Here is a 27,804-nt window from a genome sequence, read left to right on the forward strand (position 1 = left end):
TAAACTACACAGAAATGTTTTTTGAAGTTTATTTATTTTTTATACAGCAGGTTCTTATTAGTTATCTATTTTATACATATTAGTGTATACACGTCAATCCCAACCTCCCAATTCATCCTACCCCCACCCCCACCCCACCCCCCGCTTTCCCCACTTTGTGTCCATACGTTTGTTCTCTACATCTGTGTCTCCATTTCTGCCCTGCAAACCGGTTCATCTGTACCATTTTTCTAGGTTCCACATATATGCGTTGATATACGATATTTGTTTTTCTCTTTCTGACTTCACTCTGTATGACAGTTTCTAGATCCATCCCCGTCTCTACAAATGACCCAATTTTGTTCCGTTTTATGGCTGAGTAATATTCCATTGTATATATGTGCCACATCTTCTATATCCATTCATCTGTCGATGGGCATTTAGGTTGCTTCCATGACCTGGCTATTGTAAATAGTGCTGCAATGAACATTGAGGTACATGTATCTTTTTGAGTTATGGTTTTCTCTGGGTATATGCCCAGTAGTGGGATTGCTGGGTCATATGGTAATTCTATTTTTAGTTTTTTAAGGAACCTGCATACTGTTCTCCATAGTGGCTGTATCAATTTACATTCCCACCAACAGTGCAAGAGGGTTCCCTTTTCTCCACACCCACTCCAGCATTTGTTGTTTGTGGATTTTCTGATGATGCCCCTTCTGACTGGTGTGAGGTGATACCTCATTGGAGTTTTGATTTGCATATCTCTAATAATTAGTGATGTTGAGCAGCTTTTCATGTGCTTTTTGGCCATCTGTATGTCTTCTTTGGAGAAATGTCTATTTCGGTCTTCTGCCCATTTTTTAATTGGGTTGTTTGTTTTTTCAATATTGAGCTGCATGAGCTGTTTATATATTTTGGAGATTAATCCTTTGTCCATAATACACAGAAAATTTACCATCTTAAGTGCACAGTTAAGTAATATTAAGTACACTCACATTGTATAGCTATCACATCCATCCGCAGAACTCTTCATTTTGCAAAACTCTAACTCTGTACCCATTAAACATGAACTCCTCATTCCCCACCACCCCAGCCCCTGGTAACCACCAATGTACTTTCTATCTCTACGAATTTGACTAAGCACCTCATACAAGTGGAATCACAGTATTTGCCCTTTTGTGACCAGCTTCTTTCACCCAGCATAATGTCCTCAAGTTTTATCCATGTGTCAGAGTTTCCTTCCTTTTATTGCCTGAATAATATTCCATGTGTATGCATATCCCACATTTTGTTTATTCATTTGTTTATTCATTTATCTTTTGATGGACACTTGTATTGCTTCACCTTTTGTCTATTTGAATAATGTTGCTCTGAATATTTAAAATTCTAAGAAATTTCAGACATAGCTAGATGACCATTTATAGCTGAGTATTCCCATATGATGTCATGGTTTCATTGCCTGTATATGAGTCCATATTTATAAAACCAAGTTACTTTGTCATTAACAAGAAAAGAGTAGAGAAGGAATGAATCCATAAATGATGCATCTATGTCAAAGTGAAGGCCAATTTCCTGGTGACGGACTGTACTAGCTGAGGTTTTGTAAAACTTCCAGTAGAAGAAAATAGTGGGAAAATTGACCATCAGTGCCCATGATCGTACAGGCACATGGAATTCCAGAAGAGCCAATCCATGGTGCCACAACTACGGGGTGAATCAAATTAACTAAATGTTAATTTGAATTTTATTAGTTTTATACTTTTGTTTGTATTTTATTTGTAAATTTGTTTTGAGTTTAGAATTGAATGAGAGCTCTAAGAATGAGTTGATGTCCAGTTTTATGTTTCTACATGGTTTAAAGTAACACTGTGTATAATAAACAATTTAAGGCAGTTAAGGTAGGGGGTGTCCCTGAGAACTCTTCTACAGGATTAGGTTATTGATGAGTAGCAACTTGGAGATGAATGCATGTTACTCTAGTGACAATTCAGGGTTGAAGGACGAGGGTCTGGAATAGGGAGGTGGCAGAACACCAGGAGTAAAGAATGTCAATTTCTGGCTAGATATGGGAAAAATGAGAGGACACAAAAGTGACTCCTGGGCTTCCCTGGTGGCGCAGTGGTTGAGAGTCCGCCTGCCGATGCAGGGGACACGGGTTCGTGCCCCGGTCCGGGAAGATCCCACATGCCGCAGAGCGGCTGGGCCCGTGAGCCATGGCCGCTGAGCCTGCGCGTGCGGAGCCTGTGCTCCGCAATGGGAGAGGCCACAGTAGTGAGGGGCCCGCGTACCGTAAAAAAAAAAAAAAAAAAAAGTGACTCCTGAGTTTGGATATCTGACTGTCAGAGATAGGAATGTCCAGAGAGGTGACTAGTTGAAGGGATAGCTCTGCCAAATTTGAGGTGTCCACCAGAAATTCAACTGAAGATACCCAGGGGGCAGCAAAGCGGTAGGACTCCCCGTTTCCATCTGCTAAGCTATGGGTCCAGTTAAAAGCTGAGCTTTCCTTCTCAATGCCCATTGGTGTTTCTCTTGTAGAAGTGGGATCAAACTCACCACCTTTCCTCTTTAATTAGCTGTGGACTCAGGGACCTTCTTCAAATGATTACCCAAGCAAGACATATCACCCAAAAGCCAAAAGGGAAAAGCTTGGTAAATTAGAGTATTTTTACAAAAACTTCTGTTTAGGAAAAAATAAAGTCAAAAGACAAACAACAAACTGGGAAAGCCTATTTTAAAAAAAAGTTTTATATTTAAATCATTTCAAATTTACAGAAAAGTTGCAAGAGTAGTACAAAGAACTGTATGCTTTCACTCAGATTCCCCAGTTAGCAGTTAAACACATTTGTTTTATCATTCTCTCTCTCCATAAAATTCATGCTTAAAGCATTTGAGAGTAAGATGCAAATACACTATATCAGTCAGCCTTAGCACTTCAGCATATATTTCCTACAAACTGGGACATGCACATAACCAAGGCCATCCATCAATTAACGCTGATACACTATTGCCATCTAATTGACAGGCCTCATTCAAAATTTGCTGGTTGTCCCAGTTATATTCTTTATAGGTCAAGGATCCGGTTCAGGATAACGCTTTCTGTTTAGCTGTCATGTCTCTAGTCTCTTCAATTTGGACCAGTTCCTCAGACTTTCCTTGACTTTTCTGACCTTGACACTTTTTTTTGCGGTACGCGGGCCTCTCACTGCTGTGGCCTCTCCCGTGCAGAGCACAGGCTCCGGACGCGCAGGCTCAGCGGCCATGGCTCACGGGCCTAGCCGCTCCGCGGCATGTGGGATCCTCCTGGACCGGGGCACGAACCCATGTCCCCTGCATCGGCAGGTGGACTCTCAACCACTGCGCCACCAGGGAAGCCCCTGACCTTGACACTTTTGAAGATTACAGATCAGTTACTTTGTAGCATGTCCCTCATTGTTGGGTTTGTCCGATGTTTCTTTCTTTCTTTCTTTTTTATAAAGACTTTATTTTTTAAAATAAATGTATTTGTTTTTGGCTGCATTGGGTCTTCATTGCTGCGTGCGTGGGCTTTCTCTAGTTGCAGTGAGCGGGGGTTACTCTTCGTGTGGTGCGCAGGCTTCTCATTGCAGTGGCTTCTCTCGCTGCTCAGCGCGGGCTCTAGAGTGCGGGCTCTAGAATGCAGGCTCAGTAGTCGTGGCGCAGGGGCTTAGTTGCTCCACGGCATTTGGGATCTTCCCGGACCAGGGATCGAACCCATGTCCCCTGCATTGGCAGGCGGATTCTTTTTTTTTTTTTTAATGTATTTATGTATTTATTTATTTTTGGCTGTGTAGGGTTCATTGCTGCGCACAGGCTTTCTCTAGTTGCGGCGAGTGGGGGCTACTCTTCGTTGTGGTGCACGGGCTTCTCATTGCAGTGGCTTCTCTTGTTGCAGAGCTCGGGCTCTAGGCGTGGGCATCAGTAGTTGTGGCACGCGGGCTCAGTAGCTGTGGCTCGCGGGCTCAGAGCGCAGGCTCAGCACAGGCTTAGTTGTTCCGCGGCATGTGGGATCTTCCCGGACCAGGGCTTGAACCCATGTCCTCTGCATTGGCAGGCGGATTCCTAACCACTGTGCAACCAGGGAAATCTGCCTGATGTTTCTTCATGATTAGGTTCAGGTCATGTATCTTTGGCAGGAATATTCCATAGGTGATCCTGTGATCTCAGTGCATCATATCAGGAGGCATGTGCTGTCATATGTATTGATGTAGTTTAATTTTTACCACAAGGTTGAGATGGTGTTTGTCAGATTTCTCCCCTGTCAGGTTAATAAGTAGTTTTTACTTATTAATAAACAATATTAGTTGGAAGTCTACTGAAAGGAAGGCTCTCCCTTCTCTCCTATTCATTCATTCATTCTTTCAATATATCAGTATGAACTTTTAGATTCCTGTTTTATTCAGTGGGTTATAATCCTTTACAATCATTATTTATTTGGATGCTCATATGTTCCCAGATATGGCCAGTGGGGACCCCTTCAAGTTGGCTCTTGGTCCTTTAGACATACTTAAGCACTTTGCTGTACAGGATGTTCCAAGTTCATCTTGTACTTTCTCTGCCCCAGACCCTGAATCCGCTATTTCTTTAGGGGAGACTGGTATTCCGAAAACAAGATCTGCACACTAGGTATGTTCATTACCCCTGAGTTATCATTGTTTCTAGACTCTCTCAGTGGACAGAGGTAGGAAATATATGTATGTACAAACACATAGTACACATATATGCAGACATATAATATGTATTAATTATCTATTGCTATGTAACAAATTACCCTCAGTGACTTAAGTAATTAATAATTCTGTATTGTCTCTCATGGTTTATGAGGCCAGGAATTCAAAGTGGGTACAGTGGGGAATGACTTTCTCTGCGCCATGATGTTTGGGTCCTTGGGGCTGCAATCATCCAAAGGTTGTTCATTCACATATGTGGCAGTTGCTGCTGGCTGTCAGCTCAGGAGCTGTCACTGGAACACCTATGTATGGCCTGTCCATGGGACCCTGGCTTCCTCACAAGTTGGTGACTGGGTTCCACAGTCAAGCAGAGAGAGAGAGAGAGAGAGAGAGAGAGAGAGAAGGTGAATGCTGTATCCTTTTCATGACCTAGTATTGGGGGTCACCTAGGCATTAAGTTCAGCCCACATTCAAGGGCAAGGAGATTATGCTCTACCTTTGAACGGAAGAGAGTAAAAGAAAAACCCACCAAAATGTGGACCTACTTTATTTATTTATTTATTTATTTTTGACTGTGTTGGGTCTTTGTTGCTGTGCAAGGGCTTTCTCTAGTTGCAGCGAGCGGGGGCTACTCTTTGTTGAGGTGAGCGGGCTTCTCACTGCGGTGGCTTCTCTTGTTTCAGAGCACGGGCTCTAGGTGCGCAGTCTTCAGTAGTTGTGGCTCGCGGGCTCTAGAGTGCAGGCTCAGTCGTTGTGGCGCATGGGCTTAGTTGCTACCCAGCATGTGAGCTCTTGCTGGACCAGGGCTTGAACCTGTGCCCCCTCCATTGGCAGGTGGATTCTTAACCACTGAGCCACCAGGGAAGCCCTGGACCTACTTTAAAACCACCAAAATATCAATATCTATAGCTATCTATCCTTACGAAAGATCATGAGCTTATACCAATACTTCCAATTCCAATCCAGCAAGGTCTACTCTAGCTACACCTGCTCCATAATTTCCTTCTCCAGTAGTGAGAAACCTGGTTCCCATTATGCTCCATTCATTTATGCATTTTATCAATCCCACTGTATGTCACTATTCCACCAAACACAGGGCCACATATCCTTGGCTCCAGCACCATTGATTTTGGTGATTATTATGCTGGAAAAGCCTATTTTTTAATAAAATTAAAAAAAATTTTATTTTATATTGGGGTATAGTTGATTTACAATGTTGTGTTAGTTTCAGGTGTAGAACAAAGTGATTCAGCTATACATATACATATATCCATTCTTTTTCAGATTTTTTCCCATGTAGGTTTTACAGAATATCGAGTAGAGTTTCCTGTGCCATACAGTAGGCTCTTGTTGATTATCTATTTTATATATAGTGGTGTGTATATGTTAATCCCAAACTCCTAATTTATCCCTCCCCTCCACCTTTCCCCTTTGGTAACCATAAGTTCGTTTTCAAAGTCTTGAGTCTGTTTCTGTTTTGTAAGTAAATTCATTTGTATCATCTTTTTATTTTTTTTAATATTTATTTATTTGGCGGCGCCAGGTCTTAGTTGCGGCATGCGGGATCTTTGTTGCCATGTGCGGGATCTTTAGTTGTGGCATGCAGGATCTTTTGTTGCGGCATGCAGGATATTTTGTTGCGGCATGCAGGATATTTTAGTTGCAGCATGTGGGATCTAGTTCCCCAATCAGGGATCGAACCCGGGCCCCCTGCGTTGGGAGTGCGGAGTCTTAACCACTGGACCACCAGGGAAGTCCCTGTATCATCTTTTATGATTCCATATATGTGATGTCATATAATATTTATGTTTGTGTGACTTCACTTAGCATGATAATCTCTAGGTTCATCCATGTTGCTGCAAATGGCATTATTTCACTCTTTTTTAAGCCTGAGTAATACTGCATTGTATATATGTACCACATCTTCTTTATCCATTCATCTGTTGATGGACATTTAGGTGGCTTCCATGTCTTGGCTATTGTAAATAGTGCTGCAATGAACATAGGGGTGCATGTATTTTCTCGAATTATGTTTTTTTCCAGATATGTGTTCAGGAGTGGGATTGCTGGATCATATGGTAGTTCTAGTTTTAGTTTTTTAAGGAACCTCCATACAGTCCTGCATAGTGGTTGTACCAATTTGCATTCCCACCAACAGTGTAGGAGGGTTCCCTTTTCTCCACACCCTCTCCAGCATTTATTGTTTGTAGACTTTTTATGATGGCCATTCTGACCAATGTGAGGTGATACCTTACTGTAGTTTTGATTTGCATTTCTCTAATAATCAGTGATGTTGAGCATCTTTTCATGTGCTTTTTGGCCATCTGTATGTCTTTGGAGAAATGTCTATTTGGATCTTCTGTCCATTTTTTTTTTCTGCCCATTTTTTGATTGGATTTTTTTTTTTTTGATATTGAGCTGTATGGGCTGTTGGTATATTATAGAGATTAATTCCTGTTTGTTGCTTCGTTTGCTAATATTTTCTCCCATTCTGTGGGTTGTCTTTTTGTTTTGCTTATGGTTTCCTTTGCTATTCAAAAGCTTTTAAGTTTAATTAGGTCCCATTTGTTTAGTTTTGTTTTTATTTTCATTACTCTAGGAGGTGGATCTGAACAGATATTGTTGTGATTTATGGGAAAGAGTGTCTTGCCTTTGTTTTCCGCTAATAGTTTTATAGTATCCAATCTTACATGTAGGTTTTTAATCCATTTTGAGTTTATTTTTGTGTATGGTGTTAGAGAGTGTTCTACTTTCATTCTGTTACATCTAGCTGTCCAGTTTTTCCAGCACCACTTATTGAAGAGACTGCATTTTCTCCATTGTATATTCTTGTCTCCTTTGCTATAGATTAATTGACCATAGATGCATGGGTTTATTTCTGGGCTTTCTATCCTGTTGCATTGATCTATATTTTTGTTTTTGTGCCAGTACCATACTGTTTTGTTTACTGTAGCTTCGTAGTATAGTCTGAAGTCAGGGAGCCTGACTCCAGCTCTGTTTTTCTTTCTCAGAATTGCTTTGGCCATTTGGGGTCTTTTGTGTTTCCATACACATTTTTAAATTTTTTGTTCTAGTTCTCTGGGAAAGCCTATTTTTAAAAACACTTATGACAAAAGGATGATTTCCATATTTATAAAGAAATTATTAAGAGCACTCAGGGCCATAAGAATTATTTCACCCAAAGGAATAAGAAAAATATAAATTACTTAATTTTAAAATGGGCAAAGAGGGGAGTTCCCTGGCATTCCAGTGGTTAGGACTTGGTGCTTTCACTGCCAGGGCCCAGTTTCAATCCCTGGTCAGGGAATTAAGATCCTGCAAGCTGCGTTGCATGGCCAAAAATAAATAAAATTAAATAGGCAAAGATAATATGTATAGGCAGAAAAATAAATGGCCAAAAATTTTAAATGCTCATCCTGATTTCATAATTAAATTCAAATCAAACAATAAGGTGTGAATTTTTTAATCTATCAAGCTGTCAAATATTAGAAAGATGGATAACACTGATAAAGAGATGGGGAAAAGCATAAATAGGTGTATAAGTTGGTAAGTCTCTCTGGAAGATAACTGGGCAGTTTCTGTCAATATTAAGCACCTTTAGAGCTAGCAACCCCACTGCCTGGAATTTACTCTATGATACACTTGAAAAACTTTACTAATGTATAAACTCGCTGGCTTTCTCTAGCAAGTTCTCAGAGACAGGCAGCCAGAATGAACAAGAAGATGAGCAGGGTTTTGGCAACCTTATCCTGGAAAGGACATGCCATGACTTCGGCTGTACTCTATTCATTGGAAACAAGTCGCTAGGTCCAGCCCACACTCAAGGGAAGGAGATACACAAGGACATGAAGCCCAAGAAGCAGAGGCTGTTGATGGTCATCCTAGAGGCTGTCTACCAGAGTCTCTGGTCGGTACTGCCTTGGTTGACTGGGCAGTCCTCTCTGGGAGAACTTGACTTCAATAGAGGTCAAGGGCACTGCCAATTGAAGATGCCCTCTGATTTCAGAGCTATTAAAATGTGTGATGTGATTATAATGCTATGATATAATGTACTGGTAGAGGGAAGTGTGACTGTCTGAGAGGTGAAGGAGACATCAAAGAAAGTTTTGCAGAGGAAAATATTAGAGCAAAGTCTTGGTGAAGGAGGCGAGAGAGGAAAGGCAGAGGGTCTTGAAAATGCAGAGGTACAGATGTGTTGGAGAGCCCCAGAATGTGGCTGCTGTACAGGATGCAGGCAGGGAGTCACATAGATTGGAGAGGAAAGGAACTAGTAGGGGCAGGGAGACCATTAGCAAAGACATTGTAAAGAGCCATGCAGTAAAAAGTGAAGACCCAGAGCAAAATAGGGTGGGACGGAATAAAGGAAAAAATGATTCAAGAAAAACACTGAAGGTAGACTTGATAGGCTGTCAACTGTGAGGGATAAGCAAGGTTGCCTTATTGTACAACTTGTTGTGAAGTGTAGACAGCACCATGGACGGTGCCCCCTTGAGCTATGTGGGATGGAGCTCTGGAGACAAGGGCAGGGTGGAGCACAGATGAATAGAACATCCAGCCCTTGGATGATAGGTGATGTTGCCCACAGGCCTACAGAGGGAAGCCAGGAGGGGAACAAGAGGAGAAGCAGGCTCAGGGATGTGGCAGTGAGCCAGGGCTTGTAAGTTATTCTCCAAATGTCCATTCTACTCGTCTTCCTTTATTAACAACTCCCTCCTCTATATTTTATCTGGGAGTGTGTGACTAAGTTATGGCCACTGAGGTGAGCCTAGCAGTGATGTCTCAATTTCTGAGTCATGCCCTTGAAAGAAGAGAAGCACACCTGCCTTTTATCTTTCCCTCTTCCTGCAAGTAAGAATAGGGAAGTGGTTGTGAGCCATCTTTGACAAAGCAGATGAGGGTAGCATCTCAGAAATGGCAGAGCAACAACATACAATTTGAAAGCCCCACACACCCAGCTTCCACTGGTCCTAAACCACTAGTGAGAAAGAAATAAACTTCCAACTGGTTTAAGCCACTTTGGGGGATGGGGGATGGGGGATGGGGGTGGGGAGAGTCTCTTGCTATAGAAGCCTGGTTTGTATCCTATTAGAGAAGCTATGTAAAACTGGGGTGTAAAGTGACAGAGGAAAATGTACCTCTCAGATCTCCTGGGCAGGATGCATAATTGAGGGTCAGCCCTGCTGCTGTTCTCTGAGTCACTGCTGCATTTGTGCCAAGGCTGCCCTCAGGGTGCTCCTAACTAATGTCTGAATTGGCAAGGATACCATTACTGCAAGATGCAGGACTCCCTTGACAGGAATATTGCCTCTAGGAGTCTCCTGGCTTGGCTGGTAAATCTAGAAGTGTCAATTGAGGAGTGTTTGGAGTTTGGTGGTAGCTTGTGTTTGGGAGTAAAGGAGACCAGCCAGGGAGGGTGAGGATAAGACAAAAACATTTTTAACTGCTTCCTTCATGCCTGGAACTGTTCTAAGAGCTTTAGTTGTATTAATCCCTTTACCTATGAGGTTGGGTGGCAAACACTGCTAGTTTTCCCCCAATATCTCTTCTTCCCTTCTTTGGGAACGGAACTTCCAAATGTTGGCTGGGCACATGGCTGACTAGAATAAGGATAATACTTCCCAGCCTTCTTTGCTAGGTGTTGCCATGTGACGTGTTCTGGCCAATAGGATCTAAGCAGAAGTGCTGGGACATGTCTTACAAGTTGAGGATGTACTCTTGGTTTTTCTTTTTCCTTCTGGTTAGAATGTGGTTGTGTTGACTGGAACTGGACCCTGATATGGAAGCCATGTGGTGAGGATTGCTAATGTAGGCTCAGGTTCCTGATGATTGTATATCTTCCATATTCACCATGGACTGCCTATTTTTACATGAAAGGAAAAGGCTATCTTGTATTATTCTGTTATTGCTACTTTGTTACTAGCACTTGAATCTAATGGTAATACAGATAGGTAGTAATACTATCCCCATTTTACAAAGTACAAAGAGGTGATGAAGTACAAAGAGGTTAGGGAATTTGCCCAAGGTCACTCAGCTGGTAAGTGGCAGAGTCAAGACCTGGATCCAAGCACAGGGCTGCAGAGCCTGCCAGCGTGGTCTGATGCTGCTATGGGAGATACAACTCAGAACACATTTCCTTCACATTGGTGTAAAAAGACTCTTCACACTGGCTTTCACACCTTCCTCAAAATGTCCTCATTTCAGTCTTAGTGCCCATTCCATTTGTGTCCAGCCTACTTCCCCCTAGTTACTTTCCTGACTTTCACATCTTTGCTAATGCTTTTCTTCTTTGGTCTGGACCGACCTCTCCCATTTCTACCTTCAAAGCCCAGTTCTCTCCTTTCATATCTCTTCAACCAACGTCTTCTTTTACTCCTATGAAATGATTCATTCAACCAATATTGTTTCCCCCTATGTATTAAGAATGATACTACTTATATACCATCCTGGGAAGAATCAAGAAAATAGTCACTCAAGTCATTTTGTGTTCTGCAGTTCATATGAGGAGCCCTAGTTGAAAAAGGCTAATAATAGACATGCAAACTGAAGTTAGAGAGTATAACAGACTTGTTCAATCTACAGCATATGGAAAAGCTAAAGACAGGAAATTCCTGTGCTAAATAGTCCCTAGTGTTATTATATAAACTCATCTGTGGGAACCATGAAAAAATAAATCCTTTTAATTTCTCCCCTTCTTACCCCTGCCCCCATTCATGCAACCAGTATTTATTGAGATCTGCTGTGTGCTAGGCACTGGGGATTCTACAATGCGCAAAAACAGGTCAACAGTTAGTTGTAAGCTATCATACCTACCTTTGTGTTTGCTGCAACAGTGGCTTTCAAACACTAAAAAAAAACCCAAACCTAAACAACAACAACAAACTCACTCAATATAATCATAACATACCCCACACATGTGATGATTTAAGAAGCAATGTTTACCTTTACCACATGTAATCACTCTAGTATTTAAACTCTATTCTCTTTCATTGAGATAACACTGATGGTGGATGCCTGTTGAACTGTTTTTACAGCCTACTAATAGGTTGGAAAGACAGGTTTGAGAAATATTCGTTCCCTTTTCCATTCAGTTATCCAAACAAACATTTCCTGGTGCCTACTGTGTGCTGGGCACAGCTCAGAGCCCGAGAGCAACACAGGCGCACTACGAGCTCTGGCGGGGTGGGGGGCAGGCGTGCATACTGGTGAATAAATATTAATGCAATTAAACTAAACTGAGAGATAGGCATCAGAATTTTAGAAATAGAGTGGTGACTTCCATAAAAGCAGAATCTTACCTCTTATAGACCTGTTGTGGTGTGAAACTTGAATCAAAGTCCTGATTCTAGTGCATTGCTAACGAAAGTCAATCCTGGATACAATCTTTTCTTCTGTCACTAGACAGAAAGTGTGGTGCAGGCGTGTTTAGAAAAGGTGACAATGATTTGGTCTTACCCTGGTATAGATGGGTTATGGGAAAAAAGACATTCTTACAGCATTTTGCATTTCTTCCCCCAAAGCCTGTCAGTGTCATCACCCTCACTTTGCTGCAGGTGAGATGCCACCTGAAGTTGTCCAACTTGCCACCTCATTCATTTCTTCTCCCTCTCCCCAAATCAAACTGATCAAAACCAAGCTTGCTATAGAAACATCCATCCTTATCCTTTCTCCTTGGGTCTTCCTATCCCAGGATGAGCCCCACCTGCTTTTGGACTCGTCTCTTCCCATTGCTTCTGGGGATTTGCTTTACCACCTGGCCCTCTTTTCACCAGCTAGTCCCCATCAGCATGTGAAAACATTTAAAAGGAAAAGGCAAAATCTCCTTTCACTCCATATCCGTATCCAGCTACTGTCCATTTCTCTTACGCATCCTGTCAAACATTTTTTTTTTTTTTTTTGCGGTATGCGGGCCTCTCACTGTTGTGGCCTCTCCCGTTGCGGAGCACAGGCTCCGGACGCGCAGGCTCAGCGGCCATGGCTCACAGGCCCAGCCGCTCCGTGGCATGTGGGATCTTCCCGGACTGGGGCACGAACCCGTGTCCCCTGCATAGGCAGGCGGACTCTCAACCACTGCGCCACCAGGGAAGACCCTGTCAAACATTTTGAAAGCATGGTCTCAACTTTCTCACTTCCTCTGTCCACTGTGACCCGGCTTCTGCCCCAGTCGTTCACTGAAACTGCTCGCTGCAAAGGGCCCAATGGCCCTCCTGTCAAATCCAAAGAACAATTTCTTTATTATCCTACTTGCCGTCTTCCACGTCTAACACTGCTGACCTCTCCCTCCATCCCGACCCTTGGCTCCCATGATCAAATGTCTTCTCTGTTTTCTTCCTCCTTCTTTCGGTTTCCCTTTTCAGGCTCCATTTTTCTGCCCATCCCCTGCATGCTGATCTCCAGGGTTATCACCTAAGCCCTCCGCCAGCCTCTTTTCATTCTAGTCTCTCAGAATGATGGTGATTAAGCAAGGTGCAAGTCCCAGGCTCTGAAAAACACTTCCTCCACTGCACTCCCATATCACGGGTTCCACTTTTAATGCCTCTCAGATCTGTCACCTCCTCTCCACTCTGACAAATATCCCCCCTTCCAGTTTTTATCCCACTCCTGTCCATTGTTCAAATTGTCCTAAGAATGATTTTTCTAAAACACAAGTCCGATCACGTCATTTCTCCATTTAGATCACCTCAGTGTTTTCCTGTTGCCTACAGAACAAAGTCCACAATACTCAGCAGGGCAAATGAGACCTTTCATGAGGGGGCAATTTGCCCCCTTGCAGCCTCATCTCCTGTAGCCCCCCTTACATGACTGTTAGAGCCCCCTTGGTGCAGTATGCTTCTCCATGCTTCTGTGCCTGGGCACTTGCTGCTCCCCTTTGCTCTCTTGAAGACAAGAGTCCTCACTCTATAAGCCTCCTCTGAGAAGAGAACTACACAAGCACCACACTCCCCTAGGGAGAATTAGGCACTTTCTCCTCTGTGCTCCCAGGGCACACTGGATTTACCATGAAGGTGAATTCACACTCGTCTCCTCCACTGCTGCCTGAGCCCCATGTCTTATTTTCGTGATCACTCCAGCATACAGCAGACTTGGACACACAGTAGATGCTCGATAAATGTTGTGGTGTAATTTTTACCCACCCTAGTACTGGATGGTTACAAAAGGCTACAACCCATGCTTTGACCCTGAAGATGTTTTGACTCAATTTTCCCCCCAATTTTTCTTTTGAAGATAATCTCAAACTTACAGAAGAGTTGCAAGAATAGTTCAAGGAACCCTCAGATACACTTCACCTGGATTCACCAGGTGTCAACCTTTGCCACCTTGCTTTATCTGCTTTTCTCTGAGTTAATTGCAGACATCATGACAATTTACCTATAAATATTTCAGCATGTAATCTCCAAAGAACAAGAATGCTCTTGTTTGTAACCAAAGTTTAACTGCTCAGAAGATTTAACATTGATACAACATTATCCAGTATGCAGTCTGAAATGCAATTTAAATTTCCCCAATTATGTCATTTTAAACTGTTTGTTTTGGATCCAGGAGCTCATTTAGGATCAAGCATTGCATCTATTGCCACCTCTCTTTAGTCTTCTTTTGATATTCATGAAATGTTTATTTTTGTAGAGTTTAGGCCAGATCCATTTTGCAGAATTTCCCTCAATTTGGACTTTTCTGATTGTTTCCTCATGATTAGATTCAGAATAAGCATTTTTGGCAGGAATGCTACTTAGGTGATGGTGTACACATGTCAGTTTGCTCCATTGATGCTGAGTTTGACCATTTGGTTAAGGTGGTTAGTTGCCAGATTTCTCCTTTGTAAAGATTACTTTTCCCTTTTGAATGTAGTTAGTAAGTAAACTGAGCAGGGGTATGTTTGATATACCTCCATATTTCATGATTATCCTCTTCCCCAGCAACATTTTACTCATTGATTTAGAGGTTGTTTTTCGAAAATTTTTTTATTGTGGTAAAATACACATTAAAAATTTACCATTGTAACCATTATGTGTACAGTTCAGTGGTGTTAAGTACATTCATAATGTTGTGCTACCATCACCACCCTCCATCTTCAGAATTTGTTTCATCTTGTAAAACTGAAATTCTATACCCACTAAACAATAACTCCCCACTTCCCTCTCCCCGCAGCCCCTGGCAACACTGTTCTGTCCCTCTGATTTTGACTACTCTCAATACTTCATATACCGTAAGTTTTCTTGTAAGTCTTACCCCAGGTTCCAATGATACATATCTCACTATGTGCTGTTCCATTGGTAATATTCTTTATGAACTGGATAAAATTCACAAGAAAACAGTACCCACTAGTATTGCCCATACAATTCTTTTCTATCTGATACCTTGTGTTAGTTGTCCATGCGTTTGGTGAAGTAAAGTGTAAAAGGTGAAATCAAAATGTCATTTTGTTTGGGGGTCAAAACACTTGGTAAACAGTCTGCTTACAAAACTGTTGTAGCTTTTTGGAAAATGACGTTAGAATGTAGTAGCTCCAGTAAGCAAATGGAGAAAAGTATTCTCTACCAGTTTATTTCATTGAGGAGAACAGACCACAGGCAGAGGACAGTCCATCACAGTGGAACAGAACAGTGAGGTACTTCCAGACTTCCAAAATTCCATACCTGTTCTGCCTGCTAAATAAATATCCACAGACCTGTCAGCAACATTTCCCAAATAGTTGGCGCAAAGTTTTTGCTGAAAGGTGAAAATTCGTTAAAGGAATCATTAATATCCACTTAACTTTTGTAAAATTGAATCGAACTGCAGTAATATACGCTTGCTATCACATTCTTTTGTCATCTAGAAAGGACTATTACATGAATAAAATGTAAACATTCCCGAAGTAACTGGGAACTTGGTAGCTCGTGCTACTTGGACAGGTGGCGGAAAGGCGTGAGACTTGGCGTCCAGGAGAGAGCCAGAGTGCACCAACTCCGTAGGAACTTTCAACAGAAAACGAATACGGTGTAAACACGGCGCGCTCCGCCGAGACCACCTCCGCCTCGCATCGTGGGCGCGCTCCGACCTCTGCAAGTCGGTCGCACAGCAAACAGGGTGACCAAGTGCTCGCGAGGGTCGTGTCCTCGAGAGGACCGAACACCGTCAGCACTGCCGGTGGCAGCCCGACGGCCGTTTCCTGTCTGCAGCCCCGGTGCAACTCTCAGGCGCCCCTTACTCAACGCCCCGCTTGCCAGCACTGAAGGTCGTCGCTGCAGTAATAATAACGAACCGTTGAGAGGCGTCCGGCCTTCCCCAGCCCGTGCACTTGCGAGACCCGCGGCAGGGCCCAAGGCCTCCGCAAACCCCACCCGGCCTCCCAGGTCGCCCCCAGCCCAGCGCCGTGGCTCGGGCCCTTAGCCTACCCACCGCCGCCCCCCACGCGGGTCTCCTGGGCCCCGACCCCTCCCCTCCTGGCCCGCACCCGCCTCGGGCCCAACCCCCTCCCGGGGGCGGGCTTCCTGAGCCCAGACGCCCCCCGCCCCCTCCACCCTCCGGGCCCCGCCCCGCGCCCCCGCCCCTCGGAAACAGCCCCGCTCCAGCTCTCCCGGAGCTCCGCAGCGGGGCGAGCGGGGCGAGCGGGGCGGGCGGGGCCGGGTGGCGCAGGGGGCGGGGATTTCTGGCACTTTCTGGGCGCTGCGAACGCTCTGATCTTGGGCTCGAAGGCCGGAAACGTCGGCGACGGAGCTGTAGCGCTGCCGCGGCTCTTCCTTGTTCTCCGCTGAGGCCGCGCCGCGGCGCAGACATGGCCAGGTGGGGCCAGGGAGACCCGCGCTGGATCGTGGAGGAGCGGGAGGACGGGACCAACGTGAACAACTGGCACTGGTGCGGCCGGGCAGGGGCCGGGGCCGCGGCGTCTGGGCCTCCTCCCTCCGGAGCCGGCGGGGTGGGGGTGGGGACCCTCTGCGAGCGCCCGGCGCCCTGTAACCCGGGTGCAGGGGCGGCCGGGTGTCTCGGGGCGCCTCCCGGGCTGTGGTGGGCCCCGGGCCGGGGGAGTGGGGAGGGTTGGGGGCTGCACAGGTGCAGATGCTCGTCATTAGCCTCAGGGCTTGCGGAGCCCTTGGAGCCTGAAGACCCGGTGTCTTATCTGCACCGGCTCTGGGACTTCACTTTCCTCTTTTTGAAAGTTGGGTTGGGTCCCAGGAATAGAAGTCATTCTTGACTTACCGCTTCAGCTTCGGCAGTCTCTGACCTTAGAAGCTCTCCCCGCGCCGCCCCTCCCCCCCAGCCCCTTGAAGTTTGGGGGAGTTAAAATGAAGGTAGAAAGTGTGTGTGTGTGTGTGTGTGTGTGTGTGTGTTACGTATGTATTGGAAAGAACAGGAATTTGGATCTCAACTCCACATCTAACTTCATGAGTCTCTGGTGAGCCCTGCCTTCCAGGAGTTCTTACTAGTTACCCATCCTTTTTCTATCTCATATGGAGCTTGGGCTGATTTTTGCCCCTCACTCTTCAGTCAGGGCTTCAGGAAGTGATGTTCTCTGCTCTGCTCCTCTGAGGGCTGTGCTATCTCAAGGCCATCAAGGTGATGCTGAGGCAGGTCCAGGGCAGAGCAAAGCCTTAGCCTGTGAGGGCATCCTTCCCTGGGGGAGTCCTGGCTTGGGGTTAGGAAGAGCTGACCTCTCCTTTCCCAGCCTTGTCACCGTGGACACTTAATGGACTTCTCTCTGCTCATTTCCACCCCTTTAAATGGGAACATTATTTGGGAAGATTGTGTGAGATAGTATCTGTGTGAAAACACTTGATAATTTGTCTTATTACGATAAAAGTTATTTCAGTTATAATTACCTTTTCATGTGGCCCAGGCTTTACCCCTCCATTTCCACCAGGTGAGATTTCGAGACCTCCTTTCCCCCAAATAAACCAGTGTTTTTAAGACAAAGTACCACCCAACAGCTGCTTGAGAGGAATTGGGCTGATCTGGACTGGGCCAGGGCATTACCCTGATTCCCCAGTGTGGGCGTGTGGACACCAGTGGGGGCTTCCATCCACAGCTCTGCCCTTCTTCTGGCCCTCGTTAGGACAGAGCGGGATGCCACCAGCTGGTCCAAGGGGAAGCTCCGTGAGCTCCTGGTGGGCATTGCTGTGGAGAATGAGGCTGGCCGTTGCGAGATCAGTGAGCTGAAGCAGGTGGAAGGCGAGGCTTCCTGCAGCAGCCGCAAAGGAAAGCTGATTTTCTTCTATGAGTGGAACATCAAACTGGGCTGGAAAGGTAACAGGGTCCTCCAGGTACAGGTGGGGCTGGGGGCTGTGTTGGGGCAGAGTTGGTTGATTCATTAGTCATTCATTCAACAGATAAATTTAGAACTCCTGCTATGGGGCCCTGAATTGGTGTTTGGAGTTCTGGACACCCTTAACTGCATGTAGAGTTCCTTGTCCAACCAGCTGTGGGCTTCCCTTTCTCCCAGCACTCAGAGCTCTTTAGGGCTCTTAGCCGTCAGCTGGACTCAATCTGCCAGGCATTTGTGAGCACTAGCGTTTCCTGGAGCTGCTGCCTGGAGTACTCTTCCCCTCAATAGGTGCCTGCTGGCTCCTTAAGCTCTTTCAGGTTTGCATCCTGAGTAAAGCCATCTGTCTCCATTCTCTAACAGTTTCAGATCCCTTCCTTGTACTGTTTCCCTTCCCTGCTTAATTTCTCCCCAAAGCACTGATATTTGGCACACTACATATGGTTACATTATTATTGTTCTGGATTCCCCTTTTCTCCCCGTTCATCAGGGCAGAGATTTTTTAAAATATCAGCTTTATTGAGATATAATTCACATGCTGTACAGGTCGCCCATTTAAAGTGTACAATTGCCTGGTTTTCAGTATATTCACAGAGTTGTGCAGCCATCACTACAGTCAATTATAGAACATTTTCATCTCTCCCCCAAAACCATGTACCTGTTAGCAGTCACTCCCCCAGTCCTTGCAACCTCTAATCTAATTTCTGTCTCCATGGATTTGCCTGTTCTGGACATTTCATATGAATGGTATCACACAGTATGTGGTCTTTTGTGAGCAGCTTCTTTTACTTGACATAATGTTTTCAAGGTTCATCTGTCTTGTAGCATGTTTCATTCTTTTTCATTGTTGACTAACGTTCTGTTGTATAGATGTAGCACATTTTATCTGTTCATCAGTTGATAGACATTTTGGTTGTTTTCATTCTTTGGGTCTTTGGGTCAGGGATTGATTGGTTTTGTTTCCAGATCACTGTCTGAAACGTTGTGTTTGTTGAATGAATAAATTTCTCCCGTGGTGCCTGGCTCCTTGCTGGGTGGACCGTCTATACTCAATAAATATTTGTTGAAATAACCATGGATATGAAGACAAAGGGAAAAGGAAAAGGAGGAGAGAGGGCAAGATCTGGTTCTGGAGGATGGTGCTGTGTTTGGGCCTCAGCTTGTGTCAGCTTCTTTCTTGAGAGTTTGGGTTAGAGAGCTGCCTGGTGAGCTGTCCTTGCGCCTCTGTCCTAGTGGCTGTCTTGCTAACTGGAGCCAGGCCAGAGCCCAGGGAATGTTCAGCGAGCATCAAAAGCAGTCCCACTTGTGCGTTGAAACCTTCTGGCTTGGGGTTTGCTCTCAGTTGCTCCCTCAGTGGCTGCTCTTGGCTGGATCATAGCAGGATCTGGCTCCTTACACATCCAGCTCCTCAAGACAGGGGCTCTGAGGTCCCCAAGGAAACTCATGGTCTTGTGTCTCTTCCATCTCCCTTAGCTTAAAGCAGCAACCAGCTCCTTTGTAGGTTAAGACCCAGCAACTCCCAGGCAGCAGCCAGAGGGCAGACGGAACAGGGCTTCCCTGACCCCGTGTGCTTTCTCCTCTAGTAGTTAATCCTAGAGGTGGCTAGTGGGACCCGCTGGGGAGGAGACAGTACTCTGGTCTTCCTTTTTTTTTTTTTAATTAAATTTTAATTATATTAAAGTTATAGCTTTCTCAGATTTATTGAGATATAATTGATTTATAACATTGTATGAGTGAAAGGTATACAACATGATGATTTGATATATGTGTATATTGCAAAATGATTTCCACAATAAGGTTAGTTAAAATATTCATCACCTCATATAGTTAAAATTTTTTTGTGTGTATGTTGAGAACTTTTAAGATCTGCTGTCTGAGCAATTTTCAAGTGTATAATACTGTATTGCTTACCCTGCTGCACATTACATCCTCAGAACTTACTTATCATATAAGTGGAAGTTATATGTGCCCTTTGTGTCTTTTGACCACCTTCACCACCCTTCCCTCTGCCACCTTGCAACCACCAGTCTACTTTCTGTTTCTGTGAGTTTGGTTTTTTTTTGATTACACATATAAATGAGATCATACACTATTTGGTTTTCTCTGACTTATCTCACTTAGCATAGTGCCCTCAGGGATCATCCCTGTTGTCACAAATGGCAAGATTTCCCTTCTTTTTTGTGGCTGAATAATATTCCGTTGTGTAAATATGCCACATTCTCTTTATTCATTCATCCATCGACGGGTGCTTAGGTTGTTTCCATGTCTTGGCTACCATAAATAATGCTGTATTGAATATCGGGGTGCAGATGTGTCTTTGAGATAGTGATTCCATTTCCTTTGGCTATATATCCAGAAGTGGAATTGCTACATCATGTGGTAATTCTATTTTTAATTTTTTGAGGAACCTCTATACGGTTTTCCATAGTGGCTGCACCAATTTACATTCCCACCAGTAGTGCATGAGGGTTCCCTTTTCTCCACATCCTCACCAGCACTTGTTATCTCTTTTTGATAGTAGCCATTCTAACAGGGGTACAGTGTTATCTCTTTATGGTTTTGATTTACATTTCCCTGATGATTAGTGATGTTGGACACCTTTTCAGGTACCTGTTGGGCATTTGAATACTTTCTTTGCATAAATGTCTCTTCAGTTCCTTTGTCCATCTGTTTTTTTTTTTTTTTTTTTTTTTTTTGCGGTACGCGGGCCTCTCACCGTTGTAGCCTCTCCCGCTGCGGAGCACAGGCTCCGGACGCGCAGGCTCCGCGGCCATGGCTCACGGGCCCAGCCACTCCGAGGCATGTGGGATCTTCCCAGTCTGGGGCACGAACCCGTGTCCCCTGCATCGGCAGGCGGACTCTTAACCACTGCGCCACCAGGGAAGCCCTGCTCATCTTTTTAATGGTATTTTTTGTTTTGGTTTGGTTTTTTGCTATTGAGTTGTATGATTCCTTACATATTTTGGATATTAACTCATCAGATATGGTTTACAAATATTTTCTTCTATTCTGTAGGTTGCCTTTTCATTTTGTTGATTGTTTCTTTTGCTTGTGCAGAAGCTTTTTAGTTTGAGTAGTCCCAGACCAACATCAAGGAGCTTTTTCCCTGTCTTTTTCCCTAGGAGTTTTATGGATTCAGGTCTTACATTTAAGTTTTTAAGCCATTTCAAGTTAATTTTTGTGTATAGTGTATATTTTGTGTATAGTGTAAGATTCATTTTCATTCTTTTGCATGTGACTATCCAGTTTTCCCAGCACCATTTATTGAAGGTAGTATCTTTATTTATTTATCTTTTGCGGTACACGGGCCTCTCACTGTTGTGGCCTCTCCCGTTGCGGAGCACAGGCTCCGGACGCGCAGGCTCAGCGGCCATGGCTCACGGGCCCAGCCGCTCCACGGCATGTGGGATCCTCCCGGACCGGGGCACGAAACCCCATCCCCTGCATCGGCAGGCGGACTCTCAACCACTGCGCCACCAGCGAAGCCCCGAAGGTAGTATCTTTTACCTATGGAGTATTTTTGTTTCTCTTGTCATATATTAGTTGACCATATATGCATGGGTTTATTTCTGGGCTCTTGATTCTGTTCCATTGGTACATGTCTTTTTCTTATGCCAGTACCATACTGTTTTGATCACTCTTGCTTTGTAGTAAAGTTTGAAATCAGGAATTGTGATGCCTCCAGCTTTGTTCTTCTTTCTTGGGATTGCTTTGGCTATCAGAGTGTTTTGTGGTTCCATGTGAATTTTAGGATTGGTTTTTCTACTTCTGTAAAAAAAAATGCCACTGGAATCTTGGTAGGGATTGCATTGAATGTACAGATGCCTTTGTGTAGTATGGACATTTTAAAAAAATTATTTATTTATTTATTTTATGCAGTGGGTTCTTACTAGTTATCTGTTTTATACATATTAGTGTATATATGTCAATCCCAATCTCCCAAGTAGTATGGACATTTTAACAATATTAATTCTTCCAAGACATGAACATGGGATATCTTTCATCAGTGTCTTATAGTTTCCCATCTACAGATCTTTTACCTCCTAGGTCAAATTTATTCCTAAGTATATACTGTTGTTGCTGCTATTGTAAATGGGATGTTTTCTTTATTTCTTTTTCAGATAGTTCATTGTTAGTGTATTGAAAAGCAACTGATTTTTGTATGTTGATTTTCTATCCTGAAACTTTACTGAATTTATTTATTAGTTCTAATGGTCTCTTGGATTTTTTTGTATATATGATCATGTGCTATGCAAATAGAGGTAATTTTACCTTTTCCTTTCCAATTTGGATGCCTTTTATTTCTTTTTCTTGCTTGATTGCTCTGGCTAGGACTTCCAATACTGTGTTGAATGGGAGTGGTGAGAGTGGGTACCCTTATCTTATTCCTGTTATTAGGGGAAAAGCTTCAAACATTTCACCGTTGAGTACAATGTCAGCTGTGGGCTTGTCATATATATTGCCTTTATTATGTTGAGGTATGTTTCTATTATACCCACTTTGTTGGGAGTTTTTATTATCAGTGGATGTTGAATTTTCTCAAATGCTTTTTCTGCATGAATTGAGATGATCATATTATCTTTATTTTTCATTGTATTAATGTGATGCATCACATTTGACTTGGGTATTAAACCATCCTTGCATCCCAGGCATTAATTCCACTTGATCTTAGTGTTTGATCCTTTTAATGTGCTGTTGAATTCAATTTGCCAGTATTTTGTTGAGAATTTTTGCATCTATATTCATCAGGTATATTTGTCTGTAATTTTTTCTTTTTCTTTTCTTTTTTTATTTTTTTTTGGCCGCACTGTGTGGCATGTGGATCTTAGTTCCCCGACCAGGGATCAAGCCTGGGCCTCCTGCAGTGGAAGCACAGAGTCTTAACCACTGGATGGCTGAGTAGCCCTGTAATTTTTTCTTGTAGTGTCCTTAACTGGCTTTGGTATCCTGGTAATGCTGGCCTCTTAAAATGAGTCTGGGAATGTTCCCTCTCTTCAGTTTTTGGGAAGAGTTTGAAAAGGATTGATGTTAATTCTTTAAATGTTTGGTAGAATTCCCCAGTGAAATCATCTGATTCTGGGCTTTTCTTTGTTGGGAGTTTTTTTTTGATTACTGATTCAGTTTCCTTAATCATAATTGGTCTGTTCAGACTTTCTAGTCCTTAATGATTCAGGCTTGGTAGGTGATATGTTTCTAGGAATTTATCCATTTCTTTTAGGTCGTCCAGTTTTATAGCATAAAATTGTTAACGGTAGTTGCTTATTATCCTTTGTATTTGTGTGGTATCAGTTGTAATGTCTCCTCTTTCATTTTTAATTTTATTTATTTGGATCCTCTGTTTTTCCCTTGGTTAGTCTAGCTAAAGTTTTGTCAATAATTGTTTATCTTTTCAAAGAACCAGCTCTTTATTAATCTTTTCTATTGTTTTCCTGTTCTCTGTTTCATTTATTTTATTTTATTTATTCATTTATTTGGCTGCATTGGGTCTTTGTTGCTGCGCACAGGCTTTCTGTAGTTGCAGTGAGCGGGGGCTGCTCTTCGTTGTGGTCCACAGGCTTCTCATTGCGGTGGCTTCTCTTGTTGTGGGGCATGGGCTCTAGGTGCGTGGGTTTCAGGAGTTGTGGCACACGGGCTCAGTAGTTGTGGATTGCAGGCTCTACAGCACAGGCTCTGTAGTTGTGGCAAATGGGCTTAGTTGCTCCACAGCATGTGGGATCTTCCCAGACCAGAGCTTGAACCTGTGTCCCCTGCATTGGCAGGCAGATTCTTAACCACTGCACCACCAGGGAAGTCCCATGTTTCATTTACTTTTGCTCTAATCTTTATCCCTTTTTTTAAATTGAGATGTAATAGGCATACAACATTATATTCATTTTGTGATATAATGATTGCATATTTGTACACATCAAGAAATGGTGACCACAATAAGTCTAGTTAACATTCATCACCATACGGTTATAAGATTTTCTTTTTTCTTGGGATGAGAATTTTTAAGGTTTACTTTCTTTCAAATATACAATATAGTATTATTATAATTACCATACTGTGTATTACATCCCCATGACTTATTTTTTATAACTGGAAATTTGTACTTTTGACCACTTTCACCCGTTTTACCCATTCGACCACCCTGTCTCTGGCAACCACTAATCTGTTCTCTGTATCTGTGACTTTGGATTTTATTTTTAATTGCTTCTTCTTTTTTTAAAATGAATTTTTGGCTGCATTGGGTCTTTCGTTAATGCATGTGGGCTTTCTCTAGTTGTGGCAAGTGGGGGCTACTCTTTGTTGTGGTGCGCAGACTTCTCATTGCAATGGCTTCTCTTTGTTGTGGAGCACTGGCTCTAGGTGCGCAGGCTTCAGTAGTAGTGGTGCGCGGGCTCAGTACTTGTGGCTCGCGGGCTCCAGAGTGCAGGCTCAGTAGTTGTAGTGCACATGCTTAGTTGTTCCGCAGCATGTGGGATCTTCCAGGACCGGGGCTCAAACCCGTGTCCCCTGCATTTACAGGTGGATTCTTAACCACTGTGCCACCAGGGAAGTCCAACTTCGGTTTTTCGTTTTATTTTTTTCTTTTAGATTGCACATATAAGTGAGATCAAATAGTATTTGTCTTTCTGACTTATTTTATTTAGCATAATGCCCTCAAGTTCCATCCAGGTTGCTACAATTGGCAGGAGTGTTTTTCTTTTTTATAGCTAAATAATATTCCATTGTGTGTATGTACTACATTTTCTTTATCTGTTCTTCCACTGACGGACACTTAGGTTGCTTGCATGTCTTAGCTATTGTAAATAATGCTGCAGTGAACATGTGGATGCATATATCTTTTCAAATCAGTGTTATTGTTTCCTTTGGATATATACCCAGAACTGGAATTGCTGGATCATATGGTAGTTCTATTTTTAATTTTTGGAGGAACCTTCATACTGTTTTCCATAGTGGTTGCACCAGTTTACATTCCTACCAGCAGTGCACAAGGATTTCTTTTTCTCCACATCCTTGCCAACACTCATTATTTCTTCTCTTTTTAACACATTACTGATGGGGGGATTTTTGCAGAAACTTAACGCCTGTGGCTGGCAATTTGTTATGTAAGTGAATATTGAAACACCTGTGTTTGAGTAAATATCAACAACTTTTTTTTCATTTAATGTATTTATTTGAAACTTAGTACATGTCTTACTAAAGCATTCTATTATTTCGTTAGAGTGTGATAGGCAGTAAAGCAGGCACCTCTGTGCAGGGGAAAGAACATCTATTACAAATATACTTTTCACTGTGCTTTCTCCTGGAAGATCAGATTCTACACTTTGTGGTGTCATTTTTTATTAGTCCTGTGGGTATTATTTCATATAGAATATGTTCTTTTATTTTACCTGATAGTCAACAAGGTGGATCTTTGTGGAGGGGCTCTTTTAGAAATGCCACAAGAAGCACCAGGTGTGGGACTACCACTACATTCACCAGACTGGTCAGTTACCCATTCTCTAGCTACTGCTAACAAAAATTGCTTGTTAAGTCATTTTATTATGTGCATTAAGGCTACAGTAAATTTTAAATGCGTTGAATAAACTGTAATTACTCAAACAGTAGCCCATTTTCTTATACCATTTTCGAGTTTTCTGGAGGATATTGAAGTTTGCCAGATATTGATCGATCGATCAACTCCTTTCATACATTTTTGTTGTGTTTTGTTTTTGATATGATTCTATTTTTTTTAAATATTTATTTGGTTGCACCAGGTTTTAGTTGCAGCAGGTGGGCTCCTTAGTTGCAGCTTGCCAGCTCCTTAGTTGCGGCACGTGGGCTCAGTTGCGGCAGACGGGTTCCTTAGTTGCGGCTCCAGGGCTCCTTAGTTGTGGCATGCGAACTCTTAGTTGCAGCATGCATGTGGGATCTAGTTCCCTGACCAGGGATCGAACCCGGGCGCCCTGCATTGGGAGCACGGAGTCTTATCCACTGTACCACTGGGGAAGTCCCTCATATATTTATTATACTCTAATATACAAGTGGGCTTAGTTTTCTGATGGCCAGTCTTCCTGTCTTCCTTTCCTGTAGATGTTATGGAGGCATCATGAATAGTTGACACCATGCGGACTAGCCTCTTGTCTTTCCATATAAGAAGAATCACTTCTCCCTTCCATAAGAATGTCATTTCTCCTCCTGTAGATTTTAGATTTCTCCTTTAATTGGTTTGGTAGACCACAATTCTCTCTTATAGTCCCACAAACTCTGGTTTTATTTTTCAACAGTGTTTCAGATGTGGACACACTGTTGTAATAATTGTCTTGGTACATATGGTGCTGTGAACCAAGATAAGGTTGTAGGACTGATAATATTGTTGTAGTTTCTTTCCTTCACCTGTGTAAATCTCAAGGTAGCATATATATCCAGTTTCACTTTCGCTAACCATCCTGACCAAAATTCCATATTTTGTAAGTTTTCTGGGATTATAGGTTTTGAATCTTGAGTTGTCCTCTCCACTTTTATCATTGCCTTATCAAGTGATAGCTCTTGTTTGTATATAGATCGATTGAAATTTTGGTAGAAAATCTAAAAGAGGTTTAACTTTTGAAATTCTGTCTGTAGGAAGTGGAGTTTCTGAGTTATTAAAGTGAAGAGCTGTCATTATTTGTTTGAACCTTATTCTCGTCAGAATCTTTGGAAAGACAGGTGTTTCAAGTAAGGGATCAGTCCAATATTCTTTCCAGTGTGACTTTCTTATTTGTCCCATCAAAATTATTAATCCAAGAAACTTCTTCGTGTCACTATTGGTTACATCAGTCCATTTTAAAGCCTTACCATACTCTTTATATGATTTTTCATTCTGTTGGTGATACAAGTTTGTTTGAGAAGCGACCAACTCGAAAAAGTTATTGCCAAAAAACAAAATTAATTCTGTTATGTTTCGGGTTATTACATTCAGTGGTTACACCTGACACACCTGTAAAGTCTTCTAATTTTCATGAAATGTCTTCAATCCACTCTTCTGTAGAAGCAAAGAAGCATTCTCCAGCACCGTTTCGTTTTCACTTTCCATATCAGAATCAATCACTAAGGTTTTTTGTCTTTGTTAGTCTAATATTCACATCGTCTGAATCAACTATATTCTGAAGAATTATCATCTTCTGAGACACTAGTATATATGTTGCTCGGACAGTCAGAGAAAGTATCTGCATAAAATTGACCAAAAAATTCTTCACTCAGAATTTCACGATGTGTCATTTTTGAAAATTTTACGGTAATAAACTTGCATTTATAATATACACAAGGTTGGAACAAAAACCTAACAGAAAAATGTGAATGATAACGACCATCATAAGTTGATTAATGAACCCTCGATCAATTTTAAGTTCTAACAAATTTTCAAGGTGATGTTAATTGTATCACTCTCTAAAAATGTATTGATACGTCTCTGGTCAATAACGTTCAGGTAACAAAAGACATATTAATACATCTCTGGTCAATAAGTTGTTAATAAAAGACACTGTAATAGGTGTGAGGTGATATCGCATTGTGCTTTTGATGTATAATTCTGTGATGTTGAGCACCATTTCATGTACCTGTTGGCCATTTGTATGTCTTCTTTGGAAAAATGTCTCTTCAGATTTTCTGCCTATTTTCTAACCAGATTGTTTTTTGTTATTGAGTTTTATACGTTCCTTATATATTTTGGATATTAACCCCTTATCATATGCATAATTTACAAATATTTTTTCTCATTCAGTAGGTTGCCTTTTCATTTTGTTGGGTTTTCTTTGCAGAAGCTTTTTAGTTTGACTAGTCCCGCTTGTTTATATTTGCTTTTGGTGTTAAATCTAAAAATCATTGCCAAGACCATTGTCAAGGAGCTTATCACTTTTGTATTCTTCTAGGGCTTTTGTGGTTTCAGGTCTTAGGTTCAAG

At 42.6% G+C, this 27,804-nt stretch overlaps 1 protein-coding gene across 2 annotated transcripts in view; it reads left to right on the forward strand.

Moving 5' to 3' along the window:
• Positions 1 to 16,341: 16,341 nt before the first annotated feature.
• LOC309969675 (activator of 90 kDa heat shock protein ATPase homolog 2) overlaps positions 16,342 to 27,804 on the forward strand; it is a 29,024-nt gene continuing 17,561 nt past the window's right edge. For both annotated transcript variants that reach the window (XM_082851540.1, XM_082851541.1), the window contains exons 1-2: positions 16,342 to 16,496; positions 17,692 to 17,882. In XM_082851540.1, coding sequence (XP_082707666.1) covers positions 16,417 to 16,496; positions 17,692 to 17,882 — 271 coding nt within the window. In that variant the 5' untranslated portion in view covers positions 16,342 to 16,416. The remainder of the gene's footprint in view (positions 16,497 to 17,691; positions 17,883 to 27,804) is intronic.

This window comes from Leucopleurus acutus, assembly GCF_964270905.1.
Source record: "Leucopleurus acutus genome assembly, chromosome: 12".
Lineage (NCBI taxonomy): Eukaryota > Metazoa > Chordata > Mammalia > Artiodactyla > Delphinidae > Leucopleurus > Leucopleurus acutus.